The sequence below is a fragment of the Chaetodon trifascialis genome, chromosome 19, assembly GCF_039877785.1.
Source record: "Chaetodon trifascialis isolate fChaTrf1 chromosome 19, fChaTrf1.hap1, whole genome shotgun sequence".
Lineage (NCBI taxonomy): Eukaryota > Metazoa > Chordata > Actinopteri > Chaetodontiformes > Chaetodontidae > Chaetodon > Chaetodon trifascialis.
In genome coordinates this window covers 9555953-9575403 of record NC_092074.1, presented here as the reverse complement: position 1 = coordinate 9575403, position 19451 = coordinate 9555953, and the positions used below count along the sequence as shown (strand labels likewise).

Genomic DNA, 19451 nt, shown 5'->3' with positions numbered 1-19451 from the left:
CAAATGTTTCAGCATCCTACAGCACAGCAAACTTTAACATCACCTTTATGGCCCCATATTACATGAAAAAACACAGAAAATAGTGCACACTCAATTTTGAGGTGTGTGATAAACTGAGGAGAGCCTGGCTGCATTGTGCTTTTAAACAATATGTGCAAAAGCTACAGCTTTATAATAAGGGAAATTCTGTGCTTATGCAGTGACGAAAGATGAGAGCAACAACCTTAAGTGTGGTGGTGAAATAATAATAAGAATGTGTTTTTTTTAATTATTATTCTATTCTATTCTATTCTAGTAGTCCTGTTGTGAAACATAATAGTGATGTTAGATTGTGATCTGATGTGAAGCCACCTCTCTCTGGTGTTGTAACTTCGTTTGTGCACAGCTGTGACTGTCTGCTTGTTTTTTTTGTTTTTTTCTACCAGTTCATCTTTTCAGAAAACATTTTAAATCCAACATTTAATTGTGCAATAAATACATTCATGCTTAACACATCACAAACTGTCTGCTCTTCTGAAGATATTCCCCCCCACCCCCCGGAAAAAATGACTATGGGGTATTAATAATATTAATATTAATTTTATTGGAGGTCATGACAGATGTTGCCTCGTGCAGAATTATTGCTATTGCCTCAATATGAACCGTGTAAACTATATGCATCACTCTTTCGAAGTGCCTCCCTCACGTCAAAGCTAATTATAACGTGGTGACTTTGTAAAATAAGTGTTGCACGGTTAACCGAGCAGGAACAGACTGCAGCGCATCGCCACGAGACCTCCACGTGGAGCACAAAAGATGGGTAGGTTCCTTCACGTGGGCTCCTTTCCCACTTCCTCGTCCTGGTTAGACCCCGCCCTATGGCTTCAATAACATGACAGTCGCCGATGAGATAATTCAGCCCTTCTACCAGGCTGTACTTTACATTAACAGGGCAGACTCATCTTTGAAGGGAGGTCGTGTTTGTTTGTTGTTCTGTTTTTTATTTTAACGCCACAAAACGGCTTTTTTTTCATCAGCTGAAGATGGAATTTGCTGTTAAAGCCATGTCTGACAGTTGTGATGCACACTCTCCATATTAACTCACTGATTTATTTATATATATAATTATTTTGATGGGAGACAGCCCCCTCCATCTTCCCTCCACTCCGTTTACACCAAAATAAATAAATAATAAAAAAAATAATGGACAAGTGAGCTGCAGAGCAGTTAGTCACTGCCTGATTTATTAATTCTGTCACCAGATGGAGGTTTTGGTCGCCATATGTGGAATATCTTTCTCGTTTAGATGATCTTTTCAGAGGGGGTTTGGGTCTGGTGGGGTGGGGTGATAAAGTTTCTGGAAAATGCATGGATGATACTTCAAGAGGGCATTCATCAGGCTAGTTGAGTCCAGCTGTCCTCCACAAAGACAGTGAAATTAAATTAAAGGCTGTAGCTTTGCTAAAAGTGAATTGCTGTGGGTTAATAATTCGTGTAGAGCAAATTCAGCTCGATCAGCCTGTATATATAATATTTCATTGTAATCAAACCCCCTGTATGTTTGACCTTGGGGCTATAGACAACATTTTGGCTAAACAGGACTCTCCTGCATCTGAACTAAACCTAAAGTTTTTGGCATCGAAACCACACATTAGCGGCAACTTAAAAAAAAAAAAAAAAAAAAAAAAAAAAGCCACTGCCCAGCAATAGCCATTCTCTACTTTCCTGTGTTAAAAAATGTGGAGACCCTAAATGGAAAATTATAATTAGCTGTTGTGTTTAATTATTACGGAACCAAGTTTTATTTGAGCAAATATTCACGGCAACGTTTCGCCGCCATCTTATCAGACAAACAAAACGAGTCGACGTTGTTTTGCAGCGTGTATTTGTGGTCGTCAAGGGAAATCAGAAGTTATTGATTTAGCCTACTGCTCAGGTTAATTCTGATATATTGTAGTGGGGGGTATCGAGAGAGTCCCGAGCTACAAAATAACTTTTTTAATCGGGGGTGAGTTTGGGTCAAATCCTCCAGCCACTGACACCATGATGAAACAACTAGCCGGTGAAGTCCTCGGAGGAGCGCGAGCATTGGCTACTGGGGCTCAACCGCCATGGTGAACGTGTTACGTCACAGCCCGAGAGCACGGATGTGTGTGTGTATGTGTGTGTGAGAGCGAGAGAGACAGGGGCAGCGAGGAGAGTGTGTGGTTCAGGGAGGGTGAGAATGGAAATGTGATCGAAAAGGTAGAAGAAGTAAAGGAAATAGAAGGAGAGGAAGAGAAAGTCTCGGCTCTTTGCTCTCAGCGCAGGAATTACACATCCGAAACATTATCGCGCAAACTTGCAGAGAGTTGTCCTAACCGGCGACTGAGCTCGAGGTGGGAACGAGCGAAAAAAAAAAAATCTCCGGGATGGTGGACTCCCGCTTCCCTCGCGCCGGCGGCCTGGGAATCACGCGCCATTGAAGGGGGGTGATATTGTGCATGCGCTTTGGCTTCGCTGCGTGCACGCTCGGGTCGGTCGATGCAAGCACACTGGCGTGGCTCTCGGCCTCCATTCGCCAATTTGTGTTTATGTTCGAGGGATTGTAAGAGGCCCCGACGACGGCGACGACGACGGCGACGTGCAACAGTTGGAGTTTCACCGTGAGCGTTGTTGTGTCGCCGCCGGAGGCCACGAGGTGTTCAGCCGATGTTGAAAGGTGAGGCGTTAGTGAAACCTCCAACTTTTCCAACTTGGTGAGTGGAGGAGCGGGCGGCCTTCCTCTGTGCGGTGTGTGAGGAAGAAAGAGCCGTTGTCAAACAACTTAAATTCAGAGCATGGCGTCTTATTGTAGGGTGAGAAACAGGTACACGGAGAGTTTGCGGTGTAAACATGCCGGCTATAGCCCATCTGAGGCACTCCTCCGCTCGATTAACACCTTTAGATTACAGCATCTGCGTGTTGGTGTGACTGTGTGATGAGTAAATTGACCCGGGGAGGGCACGGCGACAACAAAACAGGTTATGTCTTCAGTTTGTCCTCTGTCGTCGACGGACATGGTTTCAGCTGGGCTGCAAAGGTAGAAGCGATTTACGAAATGTGCATTTGTCGTGTCTCCGTCGAACAGGCCTTTCCCAGCATTTCAGCCATGTCCTCAGCTGGCGGATATCAGGCAGGCTATTGGTCAGTTAAACCAAAGTGGTCTCGCGGCTCGCTTCACCAAGGCAAAGTCCACTTTTCTCAGACTGAAGAGAAATTACATATTAAACTTAAAAAAAAAAAATACTCCTTACGTCTCTTTAATGTCAGCTGTTCTACTGGTCACAGAATGATGTTTTTTAAGGTGTGCAAGCCAAAGACATGGGAGCATATTTGTTTTGGTAATTTATCATGGAGCAGGCACTATTTCTTAGTGTTTTTGAGCTCTGCTCCAGGTTTCATTTCACATGTATTTGATTCAGTTGTATGTTTTTGTAAATAATGGTGTGCAACATCATCACAACAAATCACCTTCTTAATGTGATGCCTCACTTGAGGTCAAATATAAGACCCGTTTAAGCATCCTCAGTGACAGAGCAGGCCCTTTGTGTAACTTATCTTGCTAGATATAGTTCATAAATACATGATTTACACATTCTTACACAGCAAAACAAGTCACCACACAGCCCCCGTAATTTCTCCATCAGTTAGCTAATTTACTTTTTAAGAAGAGCACGGCCCTTTCTAAAGTGGTTCTGAAAGGATTTGATTCTTATTTGAATTCCCATTGGACACAAAGAGCCGTTCTATGAATCACGCAGATCAGGTTTCTTGAAATTTGGTCTGGTTGCTCTATGCCTTACAAAAGATTCACACAACCAGCAACATGAGAAACCAATGGTTGAGTGTCCTTTAATTTTGTATGATATTGACTGTAGTCATCTCATGTCTTCATTTGATTTCACAGGAAATATGGTTGCACCTCAGATTTAGGCTGATCGCCAGCACTTCATGGCTCTGTGAATGTTTTTGCAAAGACTAGCTGAAGACGATCAAACACATTTTAACTGACTCTAATCCACAATGGTTATGCTGTTTTTCAACCTTTTTAAAGCAGGACAGCACATTGTTGGACGTATTGACTGCTGAATATCTAATAGTGTACATTTCTTGATGCATCTCATTTCTTTTCTGCCAGTATTTGCTCTGCTTGGATGATATATAACTGCTTTTATTAACGTTGTCAGCATTGTTTGGGTTGTATTTGGCTTTCATTTTTATCATCTGTCGTATAGTTTTGCATGATTTTATCACTTACATTTGTGTTATTAACCCTAAAATGTATGCTGAACCTCTCAACATTGCAGTACTATATAATTAACATAGTTATTATATCATTTTCTTTTAGGCATCTGATGAAGTGGGATGACCACAGCCATTGGTGATGCCTGCCACAGACTCTGAACTCACATCAATGGAGGACCCCCATGTATTGGAGGATGAGGAGGGGACCTCAACTAATATCCCCTCCTCGGTTCCTCCCGCAGCCGTCCCTTCTTCAGCTCCCTGTGTTCCAACCACTACGAAACCTGATTTCACCAGTGAGACTGTGATCGAGACACAAGCTGTCTCCATGGCGAGTAATGACTGCAGCTCGGCTCTCTCCTCACCTGCTGAAGCTAGCCCAGCCAAACCTGCTGTGACATCACCTACTACCTTTGATGGGACTGTTGAAACAAGCCCAGCTACCTCACATATAGCATCAGCGTCAGACTCCCTAACGTGCACAGGGACGAGCCTGGTCAGCATATCAGAATCACCACCATTGTTGCCTGAGGTGCCATCTATCACATTTGGCAGCCCAGACCTGCAAACTAATTTTCCGTCTGTGCTGACCTTCAAAGGTGTCAGTGTCACGCTGGAGAATAACAGTGTGTGGAAGCAGTTCTACAGCTGTGGGACGGAGATGATTCTCACTAAACAAGGGCGCCGCATGTTCCCGTACTGCCGGTACCGCCTGGCTGGCTTAGATCCGGAGCGGCAGTACAGCCTGGTCCTGTCCATAGTTCCATCGGACCAGTACAGATACCGCTGGAGCCCATTCAAATGGGAGGTTACTGGACCAGCAGAAAACCAAGCCCAGGGCCTAATCAGGGCATTTCCCCACCATTACTCACCCTGTCGAGGCTCGGAGTGGATGGGTGGCTTGGTGTCCTTCTACAAACTTAAACTGACCAATAATCCCCAAGACCAGGATGGCCATATCATCCTGCACTCCATGCATCGTTACATTCCTAGACTACACGTGATACCTGTCCCGGACGGGGACGCGCCCACACCGGACAAACCTGTGGTTATGGGTCCAGAAAGCATGACTTTTACTTTTCCACAAACAGAATTCATGGCCGTGACGACTTATCAGAACTTTCGGATCACCCAGCTGAAAATTAATCATAATCCTTTCGCAAAAGGCTTTAGGGATGACGGGCATAACTCCCGTCTAAACAGGCCTCAACCTGTGCTGAAGAGTGACGCTCATCCATCTGCTTTAAAACCCGCTCAACCCGATGAAAACAAGCAGGAAGTTGTGGATCTAAGGTAAGTTTTTTATATATATATTTATTGTGTCTGTACCACATTGATGAACTGTCAGTGGCCTCTTTATTAGGTACACCTGTAAAATCTAATGCAATCCACTCAGACTCTCATTACTGAGGTGTGTCCCATGTTTTGCTGACCCCATACAGACACGAGGGGGAAGAGTCACGTTTCAATATAATGGCTTTAAGCACAACACCACCACTGACTCCAACCCCAGTAATAAACATATAATTGAATTAACACCTTTCTGGCCATTATAAGCTCAGTAAAGGTTGACTATGTGACAGAACTGTGGTGCAGGATTGCATTAGATGGTGTAGGTGTACCTATTAAAGTGACCACTGAGTGTGTTATTGTGTTAATGTTTGTTTTTAATGTTAAGAAAATGTTGACAGACACTGCTTGCTCCCTATTATAACCGTGGTAATAACTGACTGAGCGTCCACTGCTGTGTCCAGTTTGACAAAGTCCTTAAAATAACCCAAACTCAATCGTTTAAGATGAGAAAATGAAGCATGTCTCCTGAGGATGAGGCCCAGCAGGTCACTTTAAGGGAGGACCTTATTTGCATTGGATGGAATGAAAACAGGAAAAGCTTAAATTTTACATGCAATGAAGTGCAGTTCAGTGGGCAGAGGACACTGTTTTGCATGTTTTCTCAACAAAAATGGAGAATCATAGGGATGTAATAACAGTATATATTGCAGGGCTGTTGTATTGGATTGCATTTCATCGGGAGGTGTTTTGCTTCTGTGTCCTTCCATGTAGTTTTTGTTGTTCTACTCTTACACCATCTTGGAGGTCTAGGGAGCCAAAGATGCATCTGCATAATCAGTTACAGGATTTGAGGGATACTGGAAAGTCAGCACGTTATGCAACAACAAGTACATGTGCATAAGCTGGTTAATGGGCTGCCTTTCATAAATTCACATTCTGGAATTAGCCTATTAAAATACCATTGCCACACACCATGCAGTCAATCAATATATCTTTCTAATGAAATCACCGTTAAATCATTTTCATTTTTCATTTGTTTAGCATCCATAAACAGTATTCCTTCTTTTCTGCTTTACAGCATAAGGAATCACAACATTTCTCTCTCAAATGAGCCAGAGACCCGACTGGTCCTGAAGCCTATAATGTCTACCATTGCCAGTAAGGATGAACTGTACGTCCCTTGTTTAAGAGGCAAGCATGCCCTTGGTGAACTTGTGCTAGTCCATAAACGTCCATGTGTGGAACCCAGTGAAGAAGCCCATGCTGTCAGCGTGACCCCTAAGGCGCAGCAAGGCTTCAGCATTACACCTAAAGCAGTATCCTCCACTCCCACTTCCCTTACATCTACCCCCGCATCATCACCTGGGTACCGCAAGAGGAGGAAGAGGATCAACAGACATTGGGCAAATTCGCGGGGAAGAGAGTGGAAAGCTGCGACTGCCTCCCCCGCGGCAGTCCACAGCCCATCGTTGACTGTCGCTATGCAACCAGAGCTGGATGATGTGGAAGGCCTGTTGTTTGTGTCATTCACCTCAAAGGTAAAACACGACTTTTTGCTGAATGATCTGCACATATCGGCGTGTCCAGAGGATTAATTTTCATTCGGTGTGGTTTGAGATGTGGTTTGTTGTTGAATACCAGAATGGTTTTATATGCTCAGTAGTAAAAGTTCCTTAAAGTGTTTCAGCTTCAGTGTTTTTCCGTATGGCAGGAAGCTCTCGAGGTTCACGTGAGGGACAAGCCAGCCAGTAACTCATCATCAGCGTCTCCCGTAACGACACAGATGCAGTTTGAGCAAAAAAGTAAGCAATCTAAAGATCATTTGGCTGGCTTCCATAACAAATGCTTTCATGCAGCCTGCAGATCTTACATGTTCTGAAAATCCCGGATTCACCTCTTTTTATCTTACCTAACAATGACTTCTGTGGTGTTTCAGTGGAGGCGACTCCAGAGACTGATGAGGAGAAGATCACCCACTTGGAGGCTCTCCTGATGCAGGACCTTCGGGTTTTCAAACACAGACAGACCATCCATCCTGTTCTGCAGGAGGGTGAGCTCACACACACACACAAACACACACACACACACATACACACACATACACACACACACACACACACACACACACACACACACACACACACATACACACACACAAGAGCATCCCATTGGTTGAGTAGCTTATATACATTAATTTGGATTCCTTTATTCTCATTGGCTGCTTTGCTTTTTGTCCTTTTTCTAGTGGGGTTGAAGCTGAGCTCCCTCGACCCAGCCAAGTCCATCGACCTGCAGTATCTGGGCGTTCATTTACCACTACCTCTCCCAGACCTGCCAGAGCAAGGCAGCGTCACATCGCCTGGCGGTACGTTGGACCGATCTTTGACAGTTTGTGCATGTTTGATTGAGACACCACATTTAGCGGCGTGTGTAGAATTCCTTTTTTCTTTACTTACAGCATTTATTTGATTTAACAGTTAACATAGACGAGGCACTACCACTGACAAAATAGTGCTCCCTCTTTAAAAAACCTGCTCTGGACATCAGTTAACTGTTTTACATATTTTCACCTGAGGGCAGACAAGCCATCATGTCTAACTTGTCTATGTGAAACATGAGCAGTTCCTCATGTAGGATTACTGTTCAGATACATGCCTTACAAACAGCACCGATCAGCTGTGATAGGTGCTGTGGGCACGCTGCCTTCGGCATATCTGTAGATACATAAGGGAAAAGCGATAAGGCCTCTGTATAAATAGACCCAATATTTCAATTAATATGTGGTATCAAGAATGGTCAAGTCAAGCTTTTGCTCTCTCCTTTCTCTCATAGCAGAATTATCTCTCTCTAAATTTAGACAGCACATTTGCAAGGTAGCCTAATGTATTTAGTCGAGTGAATTACAACAGGCTGAATAATGATCACCTCCTCCTGTGAGCCTCATCTGTAGTTTGTCAGTCAGGTCAGATTAGAGTCCTGTATGATCCTCAGATGCAGGAAACGAGTTAAGGCTGGAAATGGGCTTGTCATTCAAGAGTATGATTTGAAAATGGTCTGCTTGTCTTGGACCAGGCATTTCCATGGAGCAGGCCAAACAGGTCTGGCACTGTGTAGTTTCAAGAACTCCTATGTTCCTCAGGGGTCTGTAGGTGTAAAGCAGAAGTCTCTCTGCAGTAAGGATGTGACTCTCCTCCTTCGTGCTAGAATATTCTCAGTATCTGCTGAGACACAGTGTTCTCCAGTGAAGTAGACTGAGTACAGGTGTAGATTGTACTCATCATTTTGTGCACGTCCAGTGTAGCGATGACATAATTTCCCTGTGATATTCCATGATTCTGCCAGTGAACATGTAGTACACTCAAATAAATGTATTAATGTAGTTTTCTCTTCAACAAAGACAATGAAATAATCAAATTCTGAGAAACCAGTTTTTCTACCATATCACTTAAATAAACATTGTGAGGCACTGAAGGCCTTGTAAGTTAAGGCTAACGCAGTATCTTTCCTTCACAGATGAGGGGTTGCCCTTCATCTCCCGCACAGGAAAGACGAGCGACATGACAAAAATAAAGGGATGGAGAAACAAGTTCATAAGGAGCAAAGAAACGTCTCCTATCTGTGATGGTAAGGTTTGCCCGTCTTCATGTCGCTGTGTTCGGTGGGATTAGTGTAGTCATTCTAATTACCAAAAGATTAACAGCACTGGAACCAACTGCATGTCCTTGTGTCTGATTCATTATTCCTCACTGATGAATTAAATGCTCTTTATTCTTCCTCCCCTAAAGGATCACAAAAGAACCTATCTGCCTTCTGCAGCAACATGTTGGATGAGTACTTGGAAAGCGAAGCCCGGTACATCAGTGAGCGCGCTGACGCCTTCTCCACAGGCCCTGAGGACTCTGTGGCCTATCAGCTGCCCGCTAAAAGCTCCAGCTATGTAAAGACCCTGGACAGCGTGCTCAAGCATCGAAGCGGTGCATCCAAATTCCCCGTGGGGTCCAACAGACCATGCCCACTTTCCCACAAACCCCTCCTCTACTCCGTGCTGACATCATCAAATCCGCCTCTGGCCAGCCGTGTGACCCCTGGTCAAGCAGAGGCTCGGTCCATACAGCAGTCCGCGTCTCTGCACGCGCAGCCAGGAGCTGTGTTGATGGCAAATGCTGCTTCTGGGTCTAATAGCTATAGTTCTGTTTCAAACACGTAAGGACATGTTTTTAATTTGTTTTCATTTTCATCACATTTTCCAGTTTTTTAATCGATTGCAGGACGGTTAGAACAACCTTTTCATTGAGGAGAATAACACATTTCATTTCGTCTCTCCAGATTATCTACACACCACCCAGGGACGGGCCAGAGCTCAGCGGTGAGCTTTGGGCAGAGCCAGCGGATGACACACAGACCTCCAGGCTTCACGAAGTTCCAGTACAGACTGTTGCTGATGGAGATGGAAGCTGTGAACGAGGGTCTGAGCAGAACACAGCTGACGCCAGACAGGCTGTCCGTGGCTCTGTCTGTAATGCTGACAAAGCAGGTACCAAAAACTTACTGTACTAGTGTCTATATAGTGTCTTATGACATTAATGCAGGGCTGCGTCTGTGCTGGTGTTATTAGTTTGTTGTCATATTAAACTTTGAAAGAAACTCTTGCTTTTATTATATAAAATGTAAATCAGCCTGTGAGAGGTGCTGATATCCACAATGCTTGGCTAATTTAAACACAGACATTCAGATTTAAAATTGTTTTGATGACTCCTTTTAATCAGATGCAGCCCAGTCAGGTCTTGAAAGTACCCCCGTATGTGAAGCGCAAAGCTGAGGGACCTGAGTGCGGTCAGGACTTCTGCAGACTGGGCTGCGTGTGTTCCAGTCTCCAGCATCTGAACAGAGGTCCCTTCCACTGCCGGCGGCCTGAGTGCATGTTTGGCTGCTCCTGTTTCAAACGTAAGATCACCAAGCAGTTGACTGTGGGGGAGACTGAACAACAGATCCAACCTGTTTACTGTAAGAGCAAGTCATCTTGATATCATTGGTATATGTTCCTTTTCCTGTCTGACTGTTGTATTTCTACTACAGTGGATTGTATGTTTGACTACCCTGCCCTTTGATTCGATTGGATCACTGCATTCTTTCATTCACAATATAAATGACTCGGAATGCAGCATTTTATTTCAAGGTCTACATTTCTATGCAACACCCTTATCTTAGCAGAATCACTTTTCTGTGTTTAGCTTTTGCTTCCTGCTCAGTTTGCTCACAACTCAGAAGTGTTAATGAGATGCTTTTCTCCCTCCCCAGCTATGACTAATATGGAACATGTGGTCCAGCCTCGCCCGGGCTCCCAAGCTAATAAACTATGGAACCGCAGCATTGATGATCCAGACCCGCTCTTCTCCCCGAGAACGGCTCCTCCGTGTTTGGCCCCTGTGAAGGCTGTAAAATGCAGCAGTGCACCTCGTCCAATGCTAATGGTAAAATACAATCTCTCTCTTATTTGATTTATCAGGCTGCTCTTTTTATATCTCACACTCTTGATTATTCACTAGAGTATAAGATCAGATAGCTCTAAGTGTAAAAATATTTCCTAACTTTTATATTAATCTACCTTTTGTCTCTTTTTTAACGTATAAAGAAGTCATTGCAGATTCGAGAAGAGGATAAGAGTCCAGTGTATAGATACTTTGAGAGCATGATGACGTGCGCGCGTGTAAGAGCGTTCAACAGCGAACCGCCTCCTGAAGTCACCATAGACTGCAAGATCCCTGACACTTCTACACCAAACACCACAGCGAAACTGCACCAGAGGACCACTGATAGCCCGAAAATGTACCACAGAACTATACTGACTTTGAAGAAAGCAGGTGAGAACCCAAAGGTGGTGCAATAATAGTATAACAATACATTTTGTGCTGTTTCAGCCACTGAAAATCAAATCTTTTGTGCTGGAAGATAATATTTGTTGCTGCACGCAATCATGATGCATTATGTATTATTATGACTATTATCATGTCCCCCAGCAGGACAGACTTCTCAGGGGAGCACGTCCGAAGAAAGAGAAGCGAGAAAGCAAATCGAGATCCAGTCAGCGTGTCAGTGGGACAAGGACCGCAAAAAGGTCCTGGAAACTTTGTGTCGACGCATGAATCAGAATAAGCTGTCTCAGCGCTTCTGCATCGGACCGTACCACATCCGTCCGGTTGCCAAGATCTTCATGAAAAAGCCCAGCGGCTCCATCGTCACCTACAGGGTATGTCTCTGAAGAGTGATGCCAGTCCAGAATCTACTGTATGCTCTGATGTTAACAGCTGGTCTGAAACACAGCAGCCTGAATAAAATAAGCTCCCCCTTTCATAACTTGGTTAAAAAAAACTCCTGCTCTACTCCCCTGTCCTCTAGCTACACATCAGTAAGCCATCAGAAGCCAGTGATGATGACGAGGATGAATCTGATGACAGTGATGAGGAAATGCATGCCGATAAAAGTCTCGATGGAGATGGTGATGCAGAAGAGGAAGATGGCCAAATTGAAGAGCCAGAGATGCGGTTTGGAGTCACACCTTTCCTGAGTGGAGTGTTACCTGCCGGCAAACTGAGAGCCAGGACCAAACCTGTCGGTTGCCAAGCATCTGGACTTATACAGGTCAGGCTGAAGGAGACGCAGTGTGTCTTAAACACGAGTCATATGCAGGGATGTGATTTTTTTTCCCCCCGGATTTATCCAGAATCCTGGATTTTCCAATCTGAAAATGTCACTCATATGAATCCCGCAGAGCCTCAAAAACAAATTTTATGGTCATGTTAGCTTCTCTGTCTCTGGGTGGGTTTCATCTCCTACATGCACACGCACACAAAGTGAACAAAGTGGTATTACAACCTGCCTTGTCCGTGTTGTTGTGACAGCCACACCATGCTCGTTAAGCTAATAGCGAATCGCTACGAACAAGCTAAAACAAAAGCTGTCCGTATGTAGCATCGTTATCTTACTTCAATGTTTAAATTTGGAAAATTCTTGTAAAGTCAGCTGCTGGCTGAGAAAAGCTTGCCCCTCCTCCCTCTACAGTGGTGTCTGCGGGCAGTGATTAACATCAGAGGAGGAAGGACGGAGGACAAGAGGAAGGACTGATACGGATGTCTGTGTTCTTCATCTTTCTGAACTTCACTCAGTACTCTGATGTCAGGAATATTATTTATTTTACTGACTTTTTAGATGTTGCCAGTGAGATGTTATTGAGTTTTTATAGTGTCTTTGCTGTCATAAAATTGACTTGTTGCTGCTTTTGAGCAAATCACAGCTTCACCTTCACTATAAGCCTCGTTTAACCGGTGTCATTTTGTGATGTTTGTTTTTTATGACACAGTGTGATCACTTCACAAAGATCAGTGAGAATATTCATTTCACTGAGTGCAGTATGAAAAACTACAACCTGCGTGTGGCTGCAACCTCAGCAAGGTGCTGTGGTACGGTTTCACTGGGGGTGGAACCAAATGTCTAAAGGCATTGATAATGTCTGGAGACATCATGTTCTTGGAATTGTACCCATTAACATATGTGAGTAGTAATATATCTACATATTTCTTCCATAACAGGTAAATGGCAAATCCTACAATCAGGCCAGGCTGTTGCTGGGGAACATGGGATGCCTACATCCAGCCAACCGCCTTGCAGCATACATCACAGGCCGACTGCATGCGCCTGCTGACATTTCCCGCAAAGCCTCTGAGAAATCGGACCCTACAAACAAAACCAGTACTCTTGGTGCTCTGCTCGCAAAGGCTGCTGGCAAAGTAGTCCCTCCAATCATAACTGCAAAGAAAACCACTGAGCTGAAGATGCCAGCACAACCACCAGGTAAAGTAGTCTCTCTGACCCCAGCGCAAGCACTTAGTTTTAAACTGATTGCTCCCCAAAGGAAGCAAAAGTAATCAAGTGGAGAACCCTCCAACGCAGGCACGCCTGCAGCTGCTGCAGAAAATTGAAACCACCCAAGGAAATAAAACAAGCTCCACAAATATGTGCTGCTTAGAAATCTAGTTTCTAACATTTAAAACCAGATCTGTCAGTGTTTGTAAGACGTCTGGAAAGTGTAAGGAGGGGTTGAATAGATATACACAAATTTGGGTCTATGTGTTTTTTCCATGTAATACTTGGAAGCCCTAACCTGGCCAACGTTAAGTTAATCTAATAGCTCTAATTCACAGCATTATAGAATGAAAAGAAACACCTTTAGGTTTTCTTTTCCCCAGAATTAAGTCATAAAACTTACAAGTCTTTTAATACCTAAATATTAAAAATTGAGTAGGTTTGTTGCCACAGGATGAGTATTTCTTTGTCTCACCTCCCTGCCCTGCTTTGTTTTGTTTCATTCAGTTCAGCTATCCAAGCCAGACTCTTGGAGAAAGGCATCCATCACCACGCCGCAGCTTTCACAAAACGCACTGACCATCAACCCTTTCCATGCGTTTGTCCTGGGTCAACGCAGCTCTGTCAACCCCTTCCAGCACAGCTCCATGTCCTCGCCAGTCTCCCTCACCGTCTCGCCATCTCTGAAAACCCCCAGCTTCTTAGGAAAGAGTGGGACGTATTCATTCAGGATCTTCCCTCCGGCTAACCAGCTCACCAGAGACCAGAAACTACCAGGAGTCACCCTGCCTGGAGGCTTCACTCTCATTGAACTCCCTAAGCCCGGAACTGATGGAGCTGCACCGCAATCAGAATCTGTGAAGAACACAAACACGGCTCGTGTGGATAAAGCCCCGGCGCTAAAAGATGCCTTGTGTAATTTTGGCCACGCTGCAGCTGATTCAAAGGCAAATTTACTTGGTGTGGACACCTGTACTGGAGCTAAGGACCTACTGAGCAGCAGATCAGTGGAGCCTGGATCCTCCCATGAGCTGATATGTGACGAGAAGATGCCCTCAGATGAGAGCGATGAAGTCAGCTGCAAGCAGGAGGACTCAAACCAGGACCTCCCCACAGAGTACTCAAGCGCTGACACCTCAGACTACTGCGGAGAGGGCGATGAAGATGTAAGTGTGAGGACTAAGAAACAATTTTTTCTTCGACTGCAATATTGGTGTAAATGTAACATGTGAATGACAGTGCTTAAGAAATGTTATTTTCTTCAGGAGGAGGAGGTGGACATTGAGACAGTAGAAGAAGTGAGACAAGGAATGGCCATCGCTCAAATGAAAGAAGCTGTCAGAAGGGCATTACAGGAGTCACGGTAATCCATGTGAATGAAAGGAAATGTGACGTGTGGACCTGTGCATATTTTCTGCTATTAAATGAAAAGGATTCCAGTTTTGTCCCTCAAAGTTTCGTCAACATCTTGTCTCCTTTCAGAGATTCCAGTGATGATTTTGCATCGTCAAGGGAGCTCAGCATCCAGGTACGGCCTTTTCTCATCATTTCCTAAGTAATTATTTTTGATCATCCTCTGTCAATGACCTTGGAAAGGTTGGTTTTATCTTAAGCTGTCTGTATAGAGTTGTGTCAGCATCACTTGTATTTATTGTCATCTCCGCTCTTTATTGCAGGGTCACACGGTCGATGAACATGCGGAGCCTGAGAGTAAAAGGAAGCGAGAAAGCCACACGTGGCTGGAAAGGCGAAGACGCTCTGAACAGAGGGTCCTCTTTGACAAACTCCAGACCGTCCTCCAGAGCGACCCCAGGGCCCCCAGGCTCCGCCTCCTGTCACTGGTCAGTTCCACATCCTGCTCAACCAGGATTTCCTTGGAGGGCCATAAACTACACGAAAACTTCAGGGGAGAACATGAAAAAAGTCTATTTCATCTTAGTTTTTATGCCCCTACAGTGCTGTTAACAACAACATTAAAAAAACTAGGTTTAATATGTTCAATAGATTTCTTTAATTAAATAAACAATCAAATTTAGAAAATGATTGCTCAGTATTATTTATCAAGAATTAAACGCTCAAATCTCAGCTAACCTGCTTCATCAGGACTGTGTGGATGTGGCTCGATTGGATTTGATCGACGGCATTCTCCCAACCATAACGCCTCACACCTGTCAGCACACTTTCATCCAAATCACAGTACTGTTGTAGCAGCACAGAAAGGCAGAACCTTGAGCCAACACTTCAGTGTTTCAAAGATGTATCATCGCTACAGACTTGCATATCTTCAGAATGCAAATACACCTATGAGAGAGTCCTATTGATTCATATTTAACACAGAGTTCAACCTGAGCTTTCAGGCCCCTAAAAAAGGTCAGCGTGAAGCGTGTGATACTGCTGTACATGAAAACTTCTTAGTCCAAACACATCATTTTTTCCACACATCCATTTTTCTTTCCTTTCCCTCCAAATACAACACATTTTGGTCACTTTTCATTTTTCCATGGCGTTAACTCGCGTTTCATTTACTCGTCTTACTGATCTGTAGAGAGAATATGAAGAAAATCTATTTGTGCAAGAATAAGAAATAAAGGTCATAAAAATGTCATAGAATGTTTTAAATACAACTTTCTCATACATGTTGACACTCTGTTAAAACACTAATTTTATGTTTTAAAACAAATTGTGAGCGAACAGTTTGTGTTTCTTGAAAAATGTCCCACAAAAAATCCCCATTTACAAATTGGATAAGATTTCAATATTGTACATTTAATATACATTTAGGGTGTCCGGCATTCTCACGTATGAAAGACTTGTTTGTTATTGTTATTTGTATGCAAAAACTTTGAAGCTCAAAGTCTCAGAACGGCTCGTAACTACCAGTTAGCATCAAAGGAGAGTGAGCTGTAACTGTTCATCACAAAAATGCCATATCCCAAATAAATTTATGCATGCTGCAGATCTGTGTGGCTGCCCACACAAATTTTTATGCAGATCAACAGTTTCAACAGTTTCCCCACTTCAGCATTCATACTCATTCGAGTTTGACGAGATAATTCGTTCACGGCTCCGTGTCGCCAGACTTCACTCTGCTTTGTCGTGTTTGCAGGCTCTAAAAGAAATCCAAAATCTGGTTGAGACCTCCAGATACCTGGAGGAGAAGAAGAGGGGGCTGATGCGGCTGCAGTCTGTCTATGTGAAGGAGCTTTCCCGTTTGTCTGGTGTGTACAAACTGTGTTGTCTCACTTTGATTTGTCTACGGTTTGAGTCTGTAGTAGAGGATTGGTTATATCTTCATTTGTTGTCTTAAATCATGAATAATGAGCAGCGTAACAGATAGAGCTGTGTCTAACTTCCGTTGTCTGTTGTGAAATTGCACCTTTTTAGGGAAGTCTGATACGCTGATTAAAGAGAAGCTGACGCAGATTTGCGACAGGCAGAAAACGAGGGAGTCTTTACTCTACTCTCATCTACTCCAGTGCAGAGCTGTTGCTCTGCAAACCACTACTCCCCAGTCCAAGCTCCAGCCCCCGCCCCTGTTACAGCCTCACTTCTTCATTGCTCCATCTAACCCACACACGACTGCAGACCAGAGCTCTGTAGACTTGAAACCCACGCCCCCGTCTCTGCCTCTGCCTCTGTCAGTGTCCTCTCCAGCCCAGGCTGAGCTCACAGCGCCCTCACTGCTGGCAGAGAACCAGCCAGATGATCCTGGAGCCCCAGCCCAGGACAGTATGACCAAATCCCAAACAGAGTGCAAGCCAGCTAACCCCGAGGTCACCGCAGCCCAGGACAGAACCTCACCTGTATCCTCAACACCCGGTTCCAACTCTGTTCAACTTTCACAGCGCTTCACTCTTCCTCTGATTCGCTCCAAGACCGGCAGAATCATACTTCCCTCTTCTCTGAAACCAAGTAAGTTAAGACATCCTGCTCCAGCCATGATTTAATCCCCGAGTCAAAGTCGCTTTGTTTCTATCTGTTCTTGTGTTCTCACAGGTGTATTTTCTTCTTTTCTCGCAGCTGGTCAGGGCTTCTATACGCTCATGCTTGTGAATACCAAACAGAAAGGACAGGATGGGGAGGTTAGCGTGCAGCCGTCCGATGTGGATTCATCCAAGAACCAAGAGAAGAGCTTTTCTAAATCTGACCACACTTTAGATTCAGAAATCAGCCTTATTTCGGAGGAGGACACAACTGTGCAGTCCTCAAACTCTGAACCAAAGGGTTCAGGTGTAACAGCACCCCTGGCTGAGCTTGCCCTCCTTAACAAATCGATCTTTGGGCCTTCGGTGGCTCTGCTAGCTGCAGAGAACAGCCAGGAGGGGGGCGCAGTGGTGAGTCTGAACAAAACACTGGCAGCTGCCTCCTTGAGTTTAAACCCTGTGCATCAGGTTCCTACTCATGTGGAGCCGGAGCCTGATCCGAGCCCTCCTGTAGTCCGCCGCGGCAGAGGCAGGCCTCGAAAGAACTCCGTCACCCCTGTTAGCGGAAGTGGAAAATGTACAGTGGTAGAAGGCACCAGTAAAAGTGTCATATCTCCTCTGGTTGAAAAGAGGCAAAGAGAAAAGATGGCTTCAGAGGTGGTTAAGGACACCCCGGGAGTGGTTAGTGACAGCCCGGTACCAGTCAAACGAGCCAGAGGAAGACCTCGGAAGAACAAATCAGCGCCACTGTACAGTCCTCCAGCTATGCGAGCAAGACGTAGTTCATCTAAGTCCAACGAGGACAGCCCTGTCGAACTCTATCACAATTCTAAAAACCGAGACGTTAAACTCAAGGAAAGTCCTGCGGCGACCACCTTGTTCGGAGATGTGAACACATCTCGCCCGTTAACTCGAGGTGCTTTAGGAAAGGACTTCCCCAGCGCCAAGAAACGCTCCTGGATAGACATAGAAAAGGAGCTGGACCCAGAGCTTGAATCTGAATAGTTCTCTTATCTTCCCGTTGCTGCAAAAGCCAATGCACACAGTCATGTGACCTCAGCTAACCTCGGAGCCCGATGCTGCTCTGTCTGCATACGTTAGCACAAAACTCAGTGGACCTTTTTCATGCTACAGAGAAAAGCTGTTTTTGGTATAAAGACTATCACAAAACGCATTAATTGACCAGCTGAATGTATGAATAAAGCTAATAACTCCCACATTCAGTTTTGATTTTGTGTTTTCTGAAGTTTCTTCAACAGCTGTCGCCTACATTTGTGTTTACTTCTTGTCAGAAACGGGAGATTGAGATGTTTCGCTAATTGTATTTTTGTTGTTGAAGTCATTTATTGCTGATCTGTTATATGCAAATGGTAATATACCTGTACAGACTGTGTAAATCCATTATGTTAAGCCTTACAGTGTATAATTATCTGCATCCTGAATAGGCTCAGACAATACGCTGCTTCATTAACCCTGTAAAATGTAAATGTTAACTTGTGTTTTTTTATCGAGAGAGAGAGCTTGATGCATACTCCCCTTTTGAAATTCATGTTTTACTAACTCAGTGAAGAACAGATGGATTAGCACTTTATGTTTTTCGGTAGAAACCACCCTGATGTCTTTGAATTGTCTGTACAGTCAGCAGTGATCTGCACTCTGGGGAGTTACTTCAGTAAAATGCATATAAACCTGATGTGTCACAAGCAATCAAGATAAAAGGTGTTTGACCATGTATTGTATCCATGAAAATAACCTCAGAAGATTTTGTTTTTAATTTCAATGCATTTATTTTCTTTGTGGATGAAACACTGGTTGTCCTCTTACTTCAGTTGAAAATGTGAAAAACGGTGGCCTTTAAAATCAATAAAAAACTACGTGAATTTACAATGGCATCCTTCAGTCACTCAAAAACAAAGCCATCTTGAATTTCCTTATTTTGAGACAGAATTTTGCTGTTTTTGTGTAAATGGGGATAAAGAAACAATCACATCACAAGAAACTGATTAGAACCTGAACACCACATTTAGTCTTGCTGTTCCAGTTATTATTTTTACAACATCATTTTTATGTAACAGTACTACACGCGGCTACTTTGGCCACAATATTTAGTCTTTGTCTTGTGCAAAAATA

At 44.1% G+C, this 19451-nt stretch overlaps 2 protein-coding genes across 2 annotated transcripts; both read left to right on the top strand.

Moving 5' to 3' along the window:
- Positions 1-4828: 4828 nt before the first annotated feature.
- On the top strand, positions 4829-9462 carry LOC139348114 (MAX gene-associated protein-like; the record flags this gene model as incomplete). Its single annotated transcript, XM_070988064.1, has 8 exons — positions 4829-5538; positions 6617-7076; positions 7250-7340; positions 7475-7588; positions 7784-7903; positions 9052-9162; positions 9324-9398; positions 9452-9462. Coding segments are annotated over 8 exons (1692 nt in total), but the record flags the coding sequence as incomplete, so codon positions are not given.
- A 466-nt stretch (positions 9463-9928) lies between these two features.
- Positions 9929-19169, top strand: LOC139348113 (uncharacterized). The gene is made up of 14 exons (XM_070988063.1): positions 9929-10072; positions 10305-10482; positions 10837-11009; positions 11171-11399; positions 11556-11785; positions 11935-12177; positions 13125-13386; positions 13906-14564; positions 14664-14761; positions 14881-14926; positions 15075-15239; positions 16505-16616; positions 16783-17310; positions 17419-19169. The coding sequence occupies exons 1-14, from the start codon at positions 9929-9931 to the stop codon at positions 18324-18326; spliced, it is 3975 nt and encodes a 1324-aa protein (XP_070844164.1). The 3' UTR covers positions 18327-19169.
- Positions 19170-19451: the final 282 nt, after the last annotated feature.